The 19542-nt window shown below is 46.4% G+C and overlaps 1 protein-coding gene across 5 annotated transcripts in view; it reads left to right on the top strand.

Annotated features, from left to right (window-relative positions):
• The window catches only part of nAChRalpha6 (nicotinic acetylcholine receptor alpha6), a 314202-nt gene extending 300414 nt beyond the window's left edge, over nucleotides 1–13788 (top strand). For 4 of the 5 annotated variants that reach the window (XM_084599553.1, XM_084599552.1, XM_084599550.1 and 1 more), the window contains one exon: nucleotides 1057–13788. In XM_084599553.1, the coding sequence (XP_084455679.1) occupies nucleotides 1057–1542 (486 nt within the window). In that variant the 3' untranslated portion in view covers nucleotides 1543–13788. The remainder of the gene's footprint in view (nucleotides 1–1056) is intronic. The other variant, XR_014706210.1, reaches the window with a different exon arrangement.
• The last annotated feature ends 5754 nt before the right edge of the window (nucleotides 13789–19542 follow it).

Here is a 19542-nt window from a genome sequence, read left to right on the forward strand (position 1 = left end):
ACTGAAATACGTTTCTCGCCTGCTGCTCCACTCTTAGGGAGATGGATATATGAAGGGAAGAAATAAAAATGAAGTGAAGCTTATGAGCAGTGGTAAGTACAATGCATTTGGCTGCGCACGCAATTCCGAAGGAAAGAAACCCACAGCTTTTACACGCATCAGCATGTTCATCAGCCTGGAAACACCCAATGCAGAGGCAAATGCCTCTCTCACATTAACCCGGTCCGGTGCTATCTGCATCTACATAATTCCCGCAAAATTCCTGATCTCATCAGCCCACTTGATTTCCGCCGCACCTACGCTTCCTTTTTTTTTTTTTGTTTTGTTTTTTGAGTGCACTAGGTTACAGCTTACCGACCATTACCATCTCTACATGCCCTGCCATGGCTAGAATGACAATAGCAAGCCTTTTTTTATCCATTCCGCCTATTTTCGTCTATTGACGCTACACCTATCATTCTCATTTCCACAGCTTGCTGCATTGTCAATTTTAGTTGAACCCTTTTCGCTAGCCTCTTTCTTCCCCATAGAGGTATACAAGTGAGATGCAACCGCCGAGGTGCGCATGCACACTGGACACCTATGCCCCTCTAGAGATAGGTGCACATGACCAGGCCTGTGCCACACAAATGCTGTTTCACACCTCTAATAGCTCACTGTGCTTAACTATTCAGCGCCCAAGAGTCTCCTTGGAGTTCGAGTTCGCTTGTGGAGTAGACGCGGGAAAGGCTGTCTTTTTTAATACTAATACTGAGGACAGAGGCAAATAACATAAACTAGTCTTTTACAAAGCAGAAATGACTGCCTTCTTCAAATATGATTTTGTGAATTTAGCGGACTGTAGAAGCAACAAGTTCGCGCAGGGACGCGGTGCTTTTCTTTGACCACTCTCGTCCTCCAACACTGACGTGTGTGGCACCATCTTAATTAAAGGAAAGCTTCCACAGCGCTAACATAGAAGAATTCACAAACAGATACTGACAGGACTTTTCCTTTACTTAAAATGCACCAACTAGCCCAGCAATTGGATTTACGTGGCGCCATCTTTCGACGCAGATCCGCACGGTGTTCCTCGTGTGGCTCCCCTGGCTGCTGCGAATGGAGCCCCCAGGCCAGAAGGCGACTCGGCGCAGCGTGTTCCTCAACAGCAAGATGAAGGAGCTCGAGTTGAAGGAGCGCTCCTCGCGGAGCCTGCTGGCCAATGTTCTGGACATCGACGACGACTTTCGCACGGCCAACAGCGCTGTCAGCGACTGCCACGCAGCATCTCGCACTCCTTTCTTAAGTGGCGGCGGCGGCGGCGGCGGAGGGGCGTCCACAGTGCACGCCTGCGTCCACTCGTCGCGTGAACTGAACTTGATCCTGCGCGAGCTGCGCTTTATCACGAGCCGCATGCGCAAGGACGAGCAAGAGCGGGAGGTCGTCGGCGAGTGGAAGTTCGCGGCCATGGTCGTCGACCGCGTCTGCCTCATCATCTTCTCTGCGTTCACCATCATCTCCACATGCGCCTGCCTCTTTTCGGCACCCCATCTGGTAGCCTAGCGCTGTCTGCGCCTAGGAACGTTAGTGCTGCCTCTCGGAGGACGCATGCCCCTTCCACCAGCCGCGAGTGTCTCCTTGATTAGTCTGCTCGCGCGTCTTCTTGAACACGAGCCCCCCATGAAAGCCACAGGACCCGTTTTCCTTCACAGAGGGCCTCGGTTTGCCTCCTCAAGATCTTGTGGGGAGGGGGGGGGGGGGGCCTGAAATATTTGCTTAGGCCTGGTAGAGTATGTTGAATATTTCGGTACTGGAGGCGTCTATGTTATCGTGCGGCGCGAGGCTCAATGTCGCCGCCTCTCTTGCAGCACCAACTACCACCTCCAAGGAGGCAGCCCGTCGAGACGACAGATGCACTGCTAAGCTCTGCTTGCACTGTATACCAGCCCTGCCCCGCAGGCGAGAAAGCGTAGGCCTCCCCGAACTCATTAAACACCGTCCGAAGCAGAGGTATCGGTGCCTCGGCTTCTAACCTAGGATATAAAGAAGCGCTTGGTGTTGCTGGCTGTCGAAGCCGTTGCAGTCTCCGCAGAAACCCTCGCTTACCAGCGGCTGAAAATAGAATCAAGATCGAGATAAATGGGGAGAATATCGTACGATCGCTTGGCGCACCTCCTCATCTTCCTACAGCAAGGCGTGCGACCAGTGTGCCGTAGTATCCGCGACATCGTACGGCCACCCTCATCATTGGCCTACCTAAGCGAGGAGAAACCAAGTGCAGCGCCTTCCAGATCACGAGCGGCTGCCCATCCCATCCGGTGGTCACGGAAGGGTGCGCAAAATTCAGATTGAAAGCTGTGTGTGTAGAGCAGCAAAGGAGGACGATTTGTGTGCGCGCGCGAAGAGACTATCTTAGGACTGTGTGTACTATTTTTACAGCGGCGTCGTGTGACGGATTGTATTGTTTGAAACGCGCGCTTAGTACATCTAGGTGCACGACTGTGTCATTCTAGGCAAGTTATTCCCAGTGCAGTTGCGCTATTTTGCGTATGGGGATGCTCCTTCGCTTGGGAGCTTTTGTCTCACCGACAGTGACTGGTGCGTCTCCGTCCGCAAAGGATATACGGTGATTGGCGACCGGCTGTTGGCGTGTTCATAACCAGCACCCACTCGTTACTGCTTCAGCGCTTGCCAGAGTCCACGAAGTCTGCTCATATGATATTGCCCTAAAACGTTGAGAATGCTGGGAACGGCTGCGTGTAAAAGCGCGGCACTCCGAAGAAGCCCCGGCTGTGTTAACGGGCAGCGTTTAGGATAAATGTTAAGCAGAATAGTTGACATTTGGTTGTTGCGAAACTTACCGTTTTTACGTCCGACCCCTAATGTTGGCGCCATTATGTTGGTCCCCCCATTTTCTTCCCCAGTGCAGGGCAGCCAACCGGAATTATTTCTGGTTAACATCCCTGCCTTCCGCCCTCCTTTTCTCCTCCTCCTTCCTTGGTAACACAAGCAATGAGACCACAATTACTGTTGCTATTCGTTCACGTAAAAGGGGCTAAGAGTGAATGCGCGCATGACCAATTTTTATAGAAAAGTCTCGTCCGGCTTTTCGAAACATTTTAATCTGTCCCGGATTTTACTACCGTATTTTAGGTGGTAGGTAAGGTTAATAAGGGTCTTGATGGTACAATCCTTTATGAATTATCTCAATGCCCATAGCTTATCGATGCGTAACGCTCAGCATGCTCGGACGACGGGAATAAACATTTTGGGTGTACGAGCATGAAAAAGCTTGCACATGGGGCAAAAGATAAAACCAACTCGGGCCTTAAGCCTGACCATCCCTACCTACAGACCGCAACATCACAATTTCATATCTTTCTCACATTGTCTCTTCTTTCACCAAATCTAGCTGTTCATCTGGCCGGCTGTCTGCTTGAAAAGAAATATTCAGTGCTTCGGTGTTTCTGCAAAAGTGTATTCATAATTTTAGTAACACATGGGGTGAACTACTACAGCAACACATTACCTCATCTCGTGCAATGGGCATTGCAAGCTTGCTGTGGAGTACGTCAGCAGCACAGGTCTATTTATTCAGCAACAAAAACGGTTGTTAGAATGGATATTGAAGACTAATATGGAGAAACAAGTAGAGAAGCAGACTACAGATACAGATTACAGAAACAGGCGCCCCGCCGGGGTGGCGCAGTGGTTACGGCGCTCGACTACTGTTCCCAAGGACGCGGGATCGTATCCCGGCCTCGGCGGCCGCTTTTCGATGGAGGCGAAAAGCAAGGCGCCCGTGTGCTGTGCGATGTCAGTGCACATTAAAGAACCCCAGGTGGTCGAAATTTCCGGAGTCCTCCACTACGGCGTCTCTCATAGCCTGAGTTGCTTTGGGACGTTAAACCCCACAAACCAACCAACCAACCAACCAACCAACCAACCAACCAACCAACCAACCAACCAGAAACAGGTGACTCGAATTTCGAAGTTAGGGGCTTTGTGCTTCAAATTCATGAACGGCAGTGACTGCGCTTAAAGCTTTGACGTAAAAAAAAAAAAAAAAAAAAAAAAAAAGAAAGAAAAATACAAGTCTCGTGGGGCTTTACGGACTGATGTTTGAAAACAATGTATTCAGAATGGAGAACGAGATAGCTGAATGTCGTGTTTGACAAAACAAATGGGGGGGGGGACACACTAGGAAGAAGCAAGTTTGTGAATGTATAGATACAATTAGCTGTTTGCCCGAAAGTATAGTCCTAGTTCGTCATTGAATTGATACGCGGATACCCTCTATGACCTGTAATAAGTTCGCTGCTGCCCTCTGCGAGGCAGAATAATTCGCCCGTGATATGACCCTTCGTATGGGCTGCTTTCTTTTTCAGCCTACTGCTTCCACATTATAGTCATAACGAGGAACCCTGCTAAGACGAGCTTGCGTTGTTGCTAGCAAACTATAACACTAGCTCGCACGTCCTCTTTTATCAGTTTTCTTTCGACTTTCCCACCTGTTGTTGTTAAACCGATACTGTTATTATGCCGCCAAAGGGACCATGATGTTGAGTTTGCTTTGTTTTGCCGTCCGCTTGTTGCTATTGAATTCCCGTTCAGCTGGTACCTTCAATACCGGATAGGGAGTGATTATTAACTAAACAACTGAAACTACATAAAGCCACAGTCACCAAGTTTACGCTTTCTCAACTATCTCAATGACTGGAGCTGATGATATCTAGATATTGTGTGCAGTGTGGCCGTGGCACACGTGTTGGCACGAGTAAGAGCTAATGAACCTTTGTGCTACAGATGTTTGTAGCAAAAGAATAGCTGCCTCTTGTTGTCGCGACGCTTGAGCAATGTGTTTTGTGCAGGAATGAGCGAGTGCCGTTATCAAACGTTTGACCTGGCATTGCATAACGAGGGCACGTCTGACGGTTCCATGCGAGGAGCTATCCGTTCTAGCGGTATAATACTCAAATGGCTGCCATACAGTGAAATGCGCTCCAACTGTGGGACGATTCTTGCTGAAACTGAGGCGATCTCTCTCACGTAGTGTTACTTGGCAGCTGCACATCCGGAACCAATCACTTCGGCTGCCGCCGTCTAGATCGTGCACAGACTACCTTCAAAGCGCACAGTAGCTCCGTGTTCAACTTGCATATGCTTGTGCGCTTTCTGCGAGTGCCGAGTTAGCCATTGCAGCCAGCGCTGGCGTTCATGCCTTGTTCTGGTCACGTGGTGGGTGATCCGCATAGAAACAGCGTGTCCACTTCAGAGTGTGCAACACAACTGACACCTGTGCAAACCCTAGGTGAAAACAAATAATCGTGCTTCTTTGGGCTGACATCAATGCTTCTGTGATACGACGTTGTGTTCTTCCAAATGTGCGCCTCATATGTCTTTTCATCGTTTTCGAACATTTCTCTAGGAAATAATTTCACCCATGCCATGTGTCATATATTCAGTCGGTTGTCCTCTGGTGAACTTTTTCATACTTTCTCCGAGCGCTAGTGCCCTGATTTATTCACGGAGGAACGAGTGGACCTAAACTAGACGTCCCCTCACGTTTTGTCTCAACTCCGCACTTTAGTTCGCTCGCTGTATACGTAGCTCTTCAAAGCTATAGTTTGCTGCGGCTAGTTTGCTCGTCTGCCCCCCTTCACGCATGCTGTGGCAGTTTTGCTTTATTGGCCCCTACTGCCTGGTACCAGACATAACGACGTCGTTTTGATGTACGAGGATGGTTGGTTCGCTTCTTGTGCTTCGTTTGACGTTTCTGTCTGTCCTGTTTCGTGCCAGTGTTGCCAAACTCTTCATCACCTCACCATCAAGTCCGAGACCAAGACTGTGTAGACTACGAAGGGTGGAACGTCGTGTTTTGTAAATACTTAGAGTCGATCTGTATGCCAGTTACTATGAACGTTGAGTCTGTTTAAAGAATGTTTACTCGTAGCTTAGATCTTACCGCGACTAAAATTTCCTCCTGCGATACTCTCGTTAGCATCACCCCCGACTCTCTCCTTTCTGTCCGGGCTCACTGTTTACCTCCTGTAGGCGTTAGTGGGGTCAATCTCTCCAGGGTTAAGCACCGCGCGCTAAATGAAGTGAAACGCGGTACTTGTTCTTAAAGACATTACATTTCCCCCTGCCTACTAACTTGCACATGAGCGAGTAGACTAACGAGAGAAAGACACATACCTGGACCTACTAGAAAGCCTCAAGCTCAATAATGGTAATAATGGAATTGGCAGGCTAACATATGATGACAGAAGGCGTAATGCACCCAGGAAACGAGCAAGATATTCGGATGGAGAATATTACGACCGACTTAGATTGTAGCCATTAGTGGCCGTTCCTGTAAGCCAGATTTAGCTTCTATGACGCCGCGCATTTTTTTCGAAGGGAATAATCAGAGGTGTTTCTACTTTACTCGACAGACAGACTCCCGTAGCTATACCTGAAGCCCTACTGCGCTGCGGGCCGCGTTTGTTGTTCCGTCTCTCTGCTGCTAAGAGCAGCAGAAGCAACACCGTCGCTCCCACACGTGTTTCCCGTCGTATTTTACCCTCGAGTAACGAGTGTGTCCCTGTCTTCTGCAAAGCTAACACAAAGCTCAATGGAATCGCGCTGCGCTGTTGGAACCGGCGCAGGCAGTGGCCTTAGCTCAGCGGCTGCTATCGCCTCACTGTGGACCTCGCGACACCGGGGACAGGTTGCGTCTTTCGCCTGCGCCGCGCCGCGACACGTTTTGCGCACTACACGACAACCTGGTTATTGTTGATCGTTGCTGTTGTTGTTGGCCACTGTAGTATCATAAAACGTCGCCACAGTAATGGGATTGAATAGAGTTTATGAAGTCAGAACGTGGCCGAACTCCCACTCTTTGTAAAGTCTTACGATAACAGGAGAAAGGATGGCTTACGAGTCTGGAGAGCTTCGTAAATCAGCTGAAAAGACGATGGGGAAAGTGAAACTGTTTACAAAGTACAGCGTCGCCTTGGGGACACCTTCAGCGCGGCTTTATAATGAACCTATGCGCCAAAAAAATTGGGTTACTTTCTCTTTTTTTATTTACTTTCTTTTTTTTTATAACATTTGTTTCAAATTGTGGCAAAACCACACTATTGACGCGTACTAAAGAGAAAGCATGATTTGACACTCACTCCGAAGCGTCTATTCTGCCCTCGAAGATAAAAGTTCATTTTGCGTTTTAGAGTTTACATATCGCCATCGTACAATTCATCCTTCTTTCTCGTTATACCTTTTTTGTCTTTTTCGAAGAATCCGCATAGCGCATACCTATACTTAGAAAAATCAGAAAGAGAAAAAAAGTGTCTAAGCACAGGGTGACGTGGTGATGTAATGGCTCATCAATGTTTATGTTTGCAAGGTAAATTTCCCTCTCCATATCTGGACTTCAGTAAACAAGGCTCCAAGGACCGGCTGGGGTTGGGGTTCTTCGTAAGCAGGCACTCCTGGGGTACGTGCGACAGGGTGCTGGCTGCCGGATGGCTTCCTTTAACCAGCGAAGGCGAAAGGGTGTTCTGGGAAGTGTAATTACCGCTCTTTCGCGGCCACTACCCTCTCTTCGCGCTATTTCCCGAAGCGTGAACCGCGCGTTCACAGTGTGGAGCGATCAGCTACGCCGTGCGAGTGGAAGAGGCCACCGCGAGAGGCGTGCACCTAGGCACCTGGAGTACAAACCCCGCTCTCTATGTTCGCCGGGCGTCGTTGTGCACAGCGATCCCTTCTCCCACTTCGCTCCCCTCCTCAACCAAGTCTTCCCTTTTCGCCCCTTACTCCTAGCCACCGTACGCACCTGAGAGCTGTGGGCACCGCAACCACATTGGAGCAGCGGTACTGCGCTGAAAACAGAAAACAGAAAAAGCTCTCGGGAGTTTGCGAGGGCTCCCCGCATTGTGCAAAAAGCGAGCCCAGTTTTAGTGTTTCGGTGTCGTGCGTTTTTTCACGAAAGTCCCGAGTGTCCCCTTCGACGTATACCGAAGCGACAGTACGATAATCTTATTTTTATTGCCTCCTGTTCTGAAGTGTGAAGGAAGATGTTTTAGTAGCTAATTCTGATTATCTGTTCATCACTTTCAAGAGGGAACCAATACTTCCATTTTCTTCTGTTCTACGTGCAGAGCGGTGCGGGCTCACTGGGAGTGTGATTGTTATATTTTTATCCCTCCTTCAGGAATGCATACGTACTATCTGTAGCAGTTGCAAAACGTGGCTACAATTATTCAATTAACCTAAAAGTCTGCTCAATGTTTTCAGCTTAGAGGTGATATCCTTTGCATGTCGGCATTCTTTTATTACTTAACTGTAATGATTTTTAATTAAGGAAATTACGAAATTGATGCTGAATCCGCCTGATGCCAAAGCGATGTAAATTATAATCTAAAGGACAAAGCACACAAAAGCACACCGTCAGTTCGCTCCCGTGTGGTATGGTGCTCATAACAGGTGAAAACCCTGACGGAATTGACACCACTGTGGTTCTTCAACGGCAGCAGTGCTGCATATTGTTTAAGGAGAACAACACTACCGTGAAGCTTGTATCACGTGTTGTGTTGCTTGGACGCGGTACATAAGCTCGAGCGGCTGATGCTACGTCGTCGGTCAGAGAGTTCGAACACGCAACCAGTCAATCACCATTTCTTCGTGGACAGCCGAGCTGCGTTCTGAACGGTTATAAAAAGCCGGTTGTTCCTTCATTCCGGCATTACGATGTTTAGAATTGTAGAGCCAAAATGGATGGGTACTTTATGACTAAATAGTTGAAAAAAAAAAACGAAGTCCCAGCCAACACGCATTTTAGCAATAGCTACAGTACTAAGACAGCACTCAAGACAATTAAAAGTTTACCCTCATACACATAAGATTCACTACCAAAATATTTTCTGATTTGCGATCGTTCCATCGTTCCACTGTTTCGGCGCGCGAAGCAAAATTATGCGGATGTGAAGCCTGCACTTTGTTTTGCTTGTTGAATAATCTTGCTCCGCGCAGCGAAAGCTAGAGTGGCGTTTCTCTATTAGTAGCCAAAATTTGAAGTATATTTATATATGAGTTGTCTGTCACTGCCTCTTGTCGCCACTGCATCGAGGACCCCCACGTAGCGATGAAGTGTTCGTAAGTGAGGCTAGCTTGGTAAAATAGGCCTCTATTAAAAGATGCCTGCTCTAACAGCTACAACACTGCAACAGATTTTCAGAGAAAGGGTGCGGATGTCGTGCGAGTAAGCAATCTTCGTGTTTTGAACAGTACACTAAATGTCAAAATATTGTCTTATTTTTAATGTGTAGTTGTTCCCACTCCCTACCCTGCCTTGAAGGCGCTTGTTTGTTTGTTTTTTTATTGTCCATGTTTTGGAAGCGAATTAGCCTATAGACGATCAGCTGTCCAGCTCCCTAATGAGACGGTGCATAACGCACTCCTGGAAGTTCCTTAACTTAGTTTTCGTGGTGCCATTTCAGATGTCGCTGGGGCGTGCATACTCTTTCCGCTCGACTTTTCCTGTCTGCATGAATGCATGGGAAATGAAGAAGCGTCAGGCGGTTTGTAAATAAGCTGTGTAGGATGCGCCAATTTGCATGGCTCTCGAACTATAGTAAGGGGGAACATTCTTAGCCACTCTTCCCCTGCCAACTCGAACACGTCTATCTACTATGATATGTGGTGCAGTTTGCAGTCACAAATTGAAAAATACTAGCCTACGCATTGAGCCTGTGGCTAAAGGCTCTACACGATCTAACTATAGACCATGAACTGCCGCCCAGGAACGAATGCGCACTGCGTAGCGGATGAAAAGGATGACAATTACACAGCCAACATACGAGTGCAGTCGTCTGTTCATAATTTAATGTCACCCCCCCCCCATCCCGCCCCCCACTTTTACACACCCACTCACACTTTCACGCTTTTCGTGCATCCCAAAAATATTTACAACTACGAGTGGTGTGTGACAGGTTTGCGATGTGACCAGGATTTCTAATGTGGTTCGTAACATGACCCAAATATTTTACCACCCGCTCACATTTTGGTTCACTCTCGCGCTGTCCTCAGTGCGGGCTCCAGTGAATGTCCACGTTTTCTTTCATCGACATTTATTTTTGGCGTTTCGTTTGTGTCGATTGTCTTCGAGAGCAGTGGAAAAATGCTTCCCGTCACATGAATGACGGATTAAATCGCATAGACTCGTTTTTATCGCTTGGTTTTGCTTGTGACGCTTTAGATAACACTTCATGAACAATGCAATAAGGCCTCATGTAAAATTTCAAAACACTAGACAATGTTTTACAGGACAGACATAGCCACAAAAGATTATTTTCTGTCACTGTGAATTGCCCCACAGTACCGAAGGATTGTATAGTTAGCTCCTAAACCACGTTGGCATTAACCTTCCCTAAAAGAAAAAAAAATCTGAGGAATAAAGAGAAGTAGCCGATACATAAATGAACCGCCTAGTACTATGTGCTTTTGTTTTAAGTTCAAGAAGACGAAAACCCCGTAACAGCGTTTCGTGTACGCAGAAGTGCAAAATTTTAAAAATTTAGCTCATAAGTGTTACCAAATTTCTTTGAGCTACGATAATGGCAGTAAAAAAAGCAGCAGCGCAAGCGCTTTTAAGTTTTATTCGTGAAGTCGGTGTTTCATTACACAGAACTTGCAGTGCAGACACATTTGCGCAGAATAATAGTGTATAAATATTAATAGGAGGGAGCGAAAGCGTGAAGCTCAGTTTTTCTTTTTGTTTTTTGTTTTTTAGACTAGTATACTGCCTCAGCAACCCAGTATTACCGTGTGACCAATAGGCTGAATATGCGTCCGTGTGCTGTGCGATGTCAGCGCACGTTAAAGATCCCCAGGTGGTCGAAATTACTCCGTAGCCCTCCACTACGGCCCCCCTTTCTCTCTATCCACTTTCACTCCCACCTTCATCCCTTCCCTTACGGCGCGGTTCAGGTGTCCACAGAGCAAGTGTGACAGATACTGCGCCTTTCCCTTCCTATGAACCAACCAACCAACCAACCAGTATTCAGGCTTACAGAGTTTAGCGACACAGGACGTTAAGCTTCAAATTGGAATATTACATTATAGAGCCGTTTACATTTCTAATCATGCCTCAACTAAAAGCAGCTTTTGTGCGCCGATGTCTGAGGCGTGTTCTTAATCCTAATAACGCTTTCTCTATTTATAAGTCACGATCCCGCCTATGTATTAACTGTGCTAGCGTTCAGTAAAGTTCATCCAGATGCAAGTGCTTTTTTTTCTTTCTTTTTGCCGATTCGGATGCACCGATGCATTCCAATGTGCAGACTGCGTTAACTGAAAACAGCTGAAGTCTCGCGAGTGAAAAACCAGACGCGATTCGGGCAACTTTGAGAATTGCTGGCAGGAAGCGAAGTTTGTTTTTCTGAGAGTAAAAGAGGGTGGAAAAGAGAAGGAGGGGGTCACCAGCTAGGATTAAACAGAAATGGAGGCTGTAGTTTGTGTCATTTAACTTTATAACATACATGATGCGCGTGAGCGATGAGGAATGAAAATAATATCGCAAAAAAAGTTTTCCTCTCTCTTTCTTTTTTCTTTTTTTTCTTTTTTTTTGCCGTTGCCTGTTTCCCTTCCTGTTGTTGCCAAGAAAAGCGATAGCCGAGTGCTCCCGCTGTGGACAATCATGTCCGAATGTCCGCCATCTGTCTACCCCATGTCTGTGTTCCTGTCTTCTTTTTTTCTCTCTCTCCTCGTCTCGTCCTTTCAATTTAAAGCTCGGATGGACAAATTCGAATACTGTCGTCGTTCAGTGACAGCTGCGGACTCGTTTTAACATTCGCACGGTAGCTAACAAAGTAAAAAAGGTGTAGGAAAAATAAGGGAAAGTCTTGTTTGAACGCCTCCCTTCCTCATCCTCGTTTCCCTAATGATTCCTCATATACAAAGCGGCCAATGTCATTCTTCCTAGACCATTGTGGCTCTCAAGCTCGGTTACCATGGTTTCCACGTTTATTCTCCGCTTTCGCGCATTTGCGGCAGACGCTGTTCTTCCGTGTACTGTGTGGATCGTTTTTTGGTGGTTGGTGTGGAGCCATACATTGGCTGTCGCGACGAAAGAGCGATTTCGTACAATTCTGTGCCATATCACGCTCAAGGAGTCGAAAATATATATATATAAAAAGGACGGTCCATACACGTTTGCGATTTGAGCGGCGATTCTCTTCTAGGGGATCCGCAAAGAACACTCTTTGTAAGCGCATTTGATGGGGAATTAACGCGCTGCGCGCTCGGAGGACGGCGTCATCGCCAAGGGCTGTAGTGCTATATGCCGATGGATGGTGCGCATTGAAGACGTCATGCAAACGTAAAGAGGACAAGGCTACTAAATGTTCCCGCTATCGCTGGAAGTGGTGCTACAGGGACAAAAGGGCTGCGGCTGCCGAGTGATTTCAGTTTGATTTCTCTAGAGTGCTTGGCGGGAATCTGATACAATAAAAGATGAGAGGACAAAGCCGTGCGATTAATGCCAAAATATAAGCAAACCATTAATTAAACGTCACTATTTTGATTTTTGTTCTCCAAGCTTAATGTAGAAGTTGATTTTAACGCGCCCTATTGACGTGTACTGTGGTAACGGTTTTGCGATCCTGTCCGTCATAAACGGCACATCAGCATCTCGGTAGTCTGTCAAATGCCATAGCACGAATCGTGCTTGGTAACACAACAGCTCTAGTGCATTGTTGCCCCGGAACTGGTGTTTTCCAGCTCGTGTTTAACCGTAAATGATATAACCAGCTAGACAGTATTTTTTACTTCTTCCTCAATTAATAGAGCTGCTAAAAACTAACTCGGCGCCTTACCTATATGAGCTTCCCCGTGTCTTAGAATTCTAAAACGTTTTAGTCCAATTCCTTGAACTAATGAAACGCACTCGCTGTCTTTAAACTGAGTGGCGGTGTCGATTTGTTCAAGTGCAATGCATGATTTTTCTGGCGTCTGCGAAAGTTGGGCAGCAGCGCAGTTAGCTTGCTGGCAGTGAACGGCACAGTCGAGGAGTAGAAAAAATGCCGAGTGAACGACTACTTACGTTGCTGTCAGTTCTCGAAAGACTATGAACATGATCGAAATTCTGGCTCAACTCTATTACATCATCTAACTATCTGCTTAGTCTACACAGGGTCCAAGGAAGAGTAGGCAGCTTAGTTAAGGTTAGTTTCAAAGCAGGAGATCAAAGCTGCAAAAGGGCATATCAAATCCCGTATCATTTCTCTCAAAATCCCCTTTCTCGGTTTGTGAAACGTTATTCCGTACTAGTTAGCATCATGTCTTCCTTTTGATCACGGAATGGGACAAGGGGATCGTTACTTCGCAGATGCTATTGCGGTGAAAGTAAAAGATCCAGTGACGAACTTTATATTCGTTCGCTACATTAAGGCCCATCATTTCAAGATAGTTGCGATGAATGTATGGATGAAATAAATACAAGAATGTGTGCGTACTGGTACATGAGGAGTAGAACTTATAAGGACGCAAATAAGACATAGTCGCCGTAGTCGCACGTGGACATTCGCCAGGGCAGATGAGAAAGAAGGCATTCCCTTTAGACGTGTTTTATTATTTTGTATGTACTATGTACACACAGTGCTCACCCAGTGCTAGTTGTAGGCCAAAGAACGTCTGTGTGTGAGTGTGCATGCTTTATAGAAATTCTTTCTTTGTTCCGTGCGTGATGTACATTCGCTTTTGAGCGCGCCTGCTGTGTGTTGAAAGCATGGGGGAAAGGGGCGGAAATAAAAATATGTTTCGTTTCTAGTTGGTCGTTTTTCTTTTATTTGACTCTTGCTGCATTTTTCTGTACTACACACCGCTCTCGAAACACAATGTAAGAAAAAGGTGAACATTGTACTTTATTACTCTTACGTTTCATTATCAGTCTCTTAAGTTCATGGAGACCTCAACTGCAACGTGCATTGTGCGCAAGCGAAGAACTGCCACCGACGTACACTTGAAAGTAGTCAAGTGGCTACAAGAACGAAGCCTCTTACTTTTTCATTAGTATTCACAGTACTATCCCGTTTTAATCGTCCTCCTCCCTGAAATATTCATTGAAAATTAGGGACTCATTGCAGTGAATGTATCTAATTCGCAACTTGAAGGGTTGAGGAAATGCAATTATGAGCTGTTAAAGTACACTCTGCAAAATAGTTCTGCCTTTAAATATTTTATAAATGTTCCCTGCATATAGAAAGGCTTAATTTAATGCCCCAATAACTTGTATTTACAAGATAACCATATCGTTTTTTTTTTTTCGGAACTAACAGAAACGTCCATCGGGTCCCATCAGTGCTCGAAAGACGAAATAACTGGAAGAAGAGTCAGGGCTTCACGAAAAGTAGTGAAACGGGGCATTTTTCGGTTTTATGGTTTCAGGCCATCGAATAAAAGTTTTGGTTTAGCGCAGAACGCGCAGTCAGATAATGCAAATTAATAAACCAAAACTCATGTGATTACCTGCGCTACAAGCATTTATGCCACACTTTCAAGTGCCGAAGGAAATCAACTATAATTTCCTTCGTCTGGTATTACTTCCCAATGCGGCTTTCGAGAAGCCGGTTTTACACGTATTTCTTCTTTTTTTTTTCTATCTCACAAATGAAAATGGTAAGTTAGTAAGTCTTATTTCAAGACGGCAATTAACTGGTATAAACTGATGTTCAGTATTCGGTATACAATGCTAAAAAAATCTGTAAAGCCATATGCCGGAGGTCTCGATCCTGTGGTGTTGGAGAATGATTCAACGCAAGAAATATAAGCTTGAGCTTAGTCCTCGCTCATCCACAAGCCTTGCTCAATTTTTCATTCCATGCTCGAAAAAGGTACCAAGGCACTTGTTTCCTTGAACAACGCTTACGAAAAAAGAAATAATTCATCATTAGCGTCCACCTGAGCGCAGCCATACGGCTGCAAGAAAAGCTACTAAGCTATCTGACAAACTTCGCAGTTAAAGAAAAACTAGTCCGGAGCCTGATTGGGACTCAGGACCAGTACGAATTTTTAACTACGACGTTTCTGCGAAAGCTGTGCAGCTTTCCTTCTGTGTGCACGCTATTCTACGAGGCAGCAGAAGTCATATGACGACTTAATCGTCTTGGCGCATCTAGCGAGGGAGCTTACCTTAAGCAAGAATAGCGCGGTCTCGGCCTCTCTTGTTCAGTGAAGCTTGTGCTGTTAAGGAAAGTCAAATATTGTACTCTATTTCACAAGCTGTTTTCAGCACTACGAAAGGTAATGGTGGCCTAGACCAATCCTGATGGCATGAATATGTCCCATGCACTGTTTTTTAAGAATACGGCAGGCTTCGTTATCCATTTGGTCCAAGTCACGCTTACTTTTCGCAGTTCTGCGGATCGTGAAACGGAGCGTTGCTTACACGGACGGCGGAACGATGCACTGTTTTGGTGAACGAGCAGCAGCCCGTACAGTGGGACAAGGACCTTTCAATTCGATGTTGTTTTGCCTGTCGATTGCCGGAATGCGAGAGACAGCGATGGTCCTTATGTTACGTCTCCGCTGTTATGTTTCATCTTTCACTGCCGGCACCACGCTCGCGCTCGACAATCTTCCTCGGTCCATGTAATATACTCCTGTAAATCGTGCACCACACTGCTAAGTGTCTTATTGCGGAAAAGCCAGCTTCTCGGGTCTTCTCAAGGTTATCACATTCGTGATAAATATTTCGCCCACCCTCACGTTTAGAACGTAGAATTTGCTAGACCTTCTTGCCCTTAAAATGAACCGTTTTGTAATTCGAGCTTTTTTTAATATTTTCACTATGTTGGTGCGATTGAGTCTCACTAGACCGAATTATTTCTGCGTCCCCTTTCGGCTGTTTGAGCAGGCCTGAATATTTAAAACTTGGCGCACTGAAGTTATCATCAGCCAAGAATTGCCGAAATAAAGGAAATGACGGCGACTAGCATGCGCAATGAAACGCGAAGTAAGTGAGCGAACACTACTTACCTCAGATATAGCTCTTAATCCAAGAGCAAGCAAGGGCAGTTGAAGACAACCATCCCGTTAAGGCACGGAAGTGAGCACAAACTGTTTTACGACGCGGAAAGCGGCGTGTACATGCAGAAGAATGGAGTTCTTTCCCGACGTTGCGCGGCGAGCAACTCCCGAAGCCTATACGGTGCACCACGTGTGCGCGTCTGCTGCCCGTGAAGGCCGAGGCTGCTGAGGGCCGGTCCCGAAGCCGCCCACTACGGTGTCTCTCATAGCCTTAGTCGCTTTGGGACGTTAAAACCGATAAACCAAGCAAAACGAATCTAAACATCCTCGTAATTAAGCTCACGCACGCACGCATGCACGCACGCACACACGCACGCACACACACACACACACACACACACACGCACACACACGCACACACACGCACGCGCGCGTTGTACCAGTGCAGTTTGCAGTGCCCGAAAAACATGCAGGAGTGTGCGCAAGTGCTAAGTATGAATGTGTAGTGTTCATAATTCAGATTTTAATAATAAAGCACGAGAAGCGCTAGACAGGTAGACGCGCAAATAAACTATTGGGATGTTGGGAGACCGCGACAAGTGTGGACTGACAGTCACGAGGGAAAGTTGGTGACGCATTGCCATTGTTGGGATAATTGCAGGCTTTTGTTCAGCAGAAAACCTCAGGCATAGCTCAAGCAAAAAAAAAAACAAAACAACAACAACAAAGGTCAGTGATGACTTCATAATTAGGCCTGCCAGAGCCGAGAAATGCGTAAGTAATGTTCCATTGTCTCTGCGAGAGCTACCACGAGCGGTACGAAACACAAGGCAACGAAAACCTCTTGAACATCAGATTCGTTGCTCTAAAAGGGTGCACATGGTCTTGAAGGACAAGTTAATCCTCGACGTACGTGATATTCTCTACCACTGTTGGGAAGGCTTCTAAGAGCAGGCAGAGGGGGCCCTTGAACGCGAGAAACCGGTAATTCAACGACTCTCGCAAGACACAAACCATATTCAGCTTTTTTTTTTCTTTAGGAACATGCCCTTCTCAAGTGAAGAAAGTAGAAGCAGCAGTACTTTAAGAAATCCACTGACCCAAAAAACAGCTGTTGTTATGATATTTGCGAAGAACACCGTGAATTAAATGGCATTTTGAACGCACAGACTTAATTCTTGGTGAACAGAGTAAAAAAAGTACTTGACGTCGATCTAAAAGGCTCACAGGCGTTGGTTTTTTACTGCCAGGAAAAAACTTGTCACCTGCCACACCTGAGGCGATTATCATAAAAAATGAATCATCCGCTTGGTGGACACGCTGGTTGTTTCTACTGTGTGTGGCAACTGATTCCGCTAAGTTTATTTATTGAAACAATATTGCGAAGCGGACCGCCTAACTTATGGTTTTTAGCGGTGAAAAACATTCTCAACTAAGTAAATGGCCTTGCAGATTGTGCAAATATAATTTAAGCTCGATGCACGCCTCCGTCGCCCACTGCGTGAATAAATCAAACAGAAGTGGTGAAAAAAGTGGAAGCCCAAAGTCACAATAGGAGCCACTGCAGTCTTGGCGAAGAAACGCTTGTGAGAGCCCGGGACCTGTTAATGCGCAGCGACTGATGTCGACTGATGTCCTTAGAAGCCACCTCTACAATGCAGATGTGTGTGCGTAGCCCATGTCGTATTGACCCCGTGTTTAGAAACACCTGCGACCAGGGGCCCGTACAGGGAATGCGTCAACTGGTGGCACACGTAGGCCTTCCATGAGTGGGCCGAATGTAATCGTCGCTCAAAAAGGCGTTTGTATTGTCCTCTTTATACTATACTCTTTTTTTTTTTAGATTCCCAAGCATACGCGCGTGATCTGTAATTAGCTGCGCCCCCGAAGGGCAACTACTTAAAGGTCAGGGATAGCATGAAGGCTACAGCAGGCTTTCACCTTCAACCTCCATCACTTCGTTAACTCTGACAACATTAATCCTTACAAACACTTTCGCGCTAATTATCTCTGTCCCTCATCTCGCAGACCAAAGATCTTATGAGGCTACGTTGAGGACGACCTAGTGAGAAAGCCAATATCTGGTGTCCGCTAGTCAGTGAGTCAGCGAGAAAATAAATGAGAGTGTGTTGAGGAAAGCAGCCAGTAATTTCTACCCAGCTTAGGGTGCCTCGACTCAATGTCAGCGCCGCCGTTCAGGGTGATGCCATCCTTTGAACGGCCCCACGCCACCTCTTTCCAACTGTTGAATGTCAGGGCATTTTACGGGACTAATTGCCAGTTAGAATCTTCGTTTTGGAACACTAGGACCAATATGAACAAATCATTGACACAGAAGGTTTCCCTGTCATATTTGCCAAGTAAACATTTGTGGCAGCTTGCACTTTGAATATGCACTGAAATGCACGAGCTGTCCATGTTTAAACGGCAAGCGCGACCTCTTTGTACTGCATTAAGGGCTATGAGTGAGTTACACATGTGGGTTTCAAGTAAAAGAGCTCTGTTTGCAACACTCTTTAGCAGGTAAACCATTCTGAAGAATGGCTACTTTTTACTTGAAAGGTGAGCCCACCCGTATTTTGGAGACAAAACGTTTTCCTTCTATTTTACACCGTGCACTCGATGCAGCCGATACACTTACAGTTAATTTCTGAGGGGAACAAAGTTCTTCGTTTTATGCAAGGCATGAGAACTAATGAAGGCGTAACAGGAGCCTCCGAACAGCGAGACCAGCCAGGCGCGCGAACAGGCGAAGAACACGTAGCACGAGCGCATGCCAGTCTTCTTCTTTACAATGGCCCCTGGGAACAAAAGGAGCCAACCTGGTGACTGAAGGGGTAGAGAAGACAACGGGGTCATAGTAAGGCTTGAGGCGTTGGGTGTGCACTGTCTCGCGGTCGCGGCAACGAATATCGGGATAAGGCGTGAGGGGCTCAATAACGTACTTCACAGGTGATGTCAGCTTCAAGACACGATAGAGACCGCGCTATTTTGTGAAAGTTCCCTGGAGAGGCCCGGTGTACTGGTAGGTATATATAACCAGACTAAAGAGCCAGGCGTGAAAGGTGGGGCAGGCGAATCGTCTTTGTTGCGACCTTGTTGGAGGCATTGCGGAGCCGTCGTGAGGGACCGCGTGATCTGGCGACAATCTTTGGCGTACTTGGCAACCTTCGGAACAGTGATGCACTCAAATGTACTAGGATGGCAGGGTAACACAATATTGATGAGAGCAGAGGGATGGCGACCATAAAGAAGGAAGAAAGGAGAAAATCCTGTAGCAGATCGTATTGGATTGTGAAGCACCTGTCCTTGTCATTACTCTCTCGTTGTTGTTCTCCGTCGCAGCGCTCGTAATTTGCAATCATGTACCAACTAGCTCAACTTTCCGTATTACTGCATTGTATGGCAGTATTGTACGCAATCGTAATATAAGGAAGTACCAGGTCCCAGTTCGTGTCATTTGAGCCGACGTACATATATAGCCAGCATATCACCCAGAGTGCGATTAAAACGCTTCGTAAGGCCGTTTGTTTGAGGGTGGTACGCAGTACAATC

Source organism: Amblyomma maculatum, chromosome 3 (genome assembly GCF_055883805.1).
Source record: "Amblyomma maculatum isolate TAMU_Amacu chromosome 3, ASM5588380v1, whole genome shotgun sequence".
Classification (NCBI taxonomy): domain Eukaryota; kingdom Metazoa; phylum Arthropoda; class Arachnida; order Ixodida; family Ixodidae; genus Amblyomma; species Amblyomma maculatum.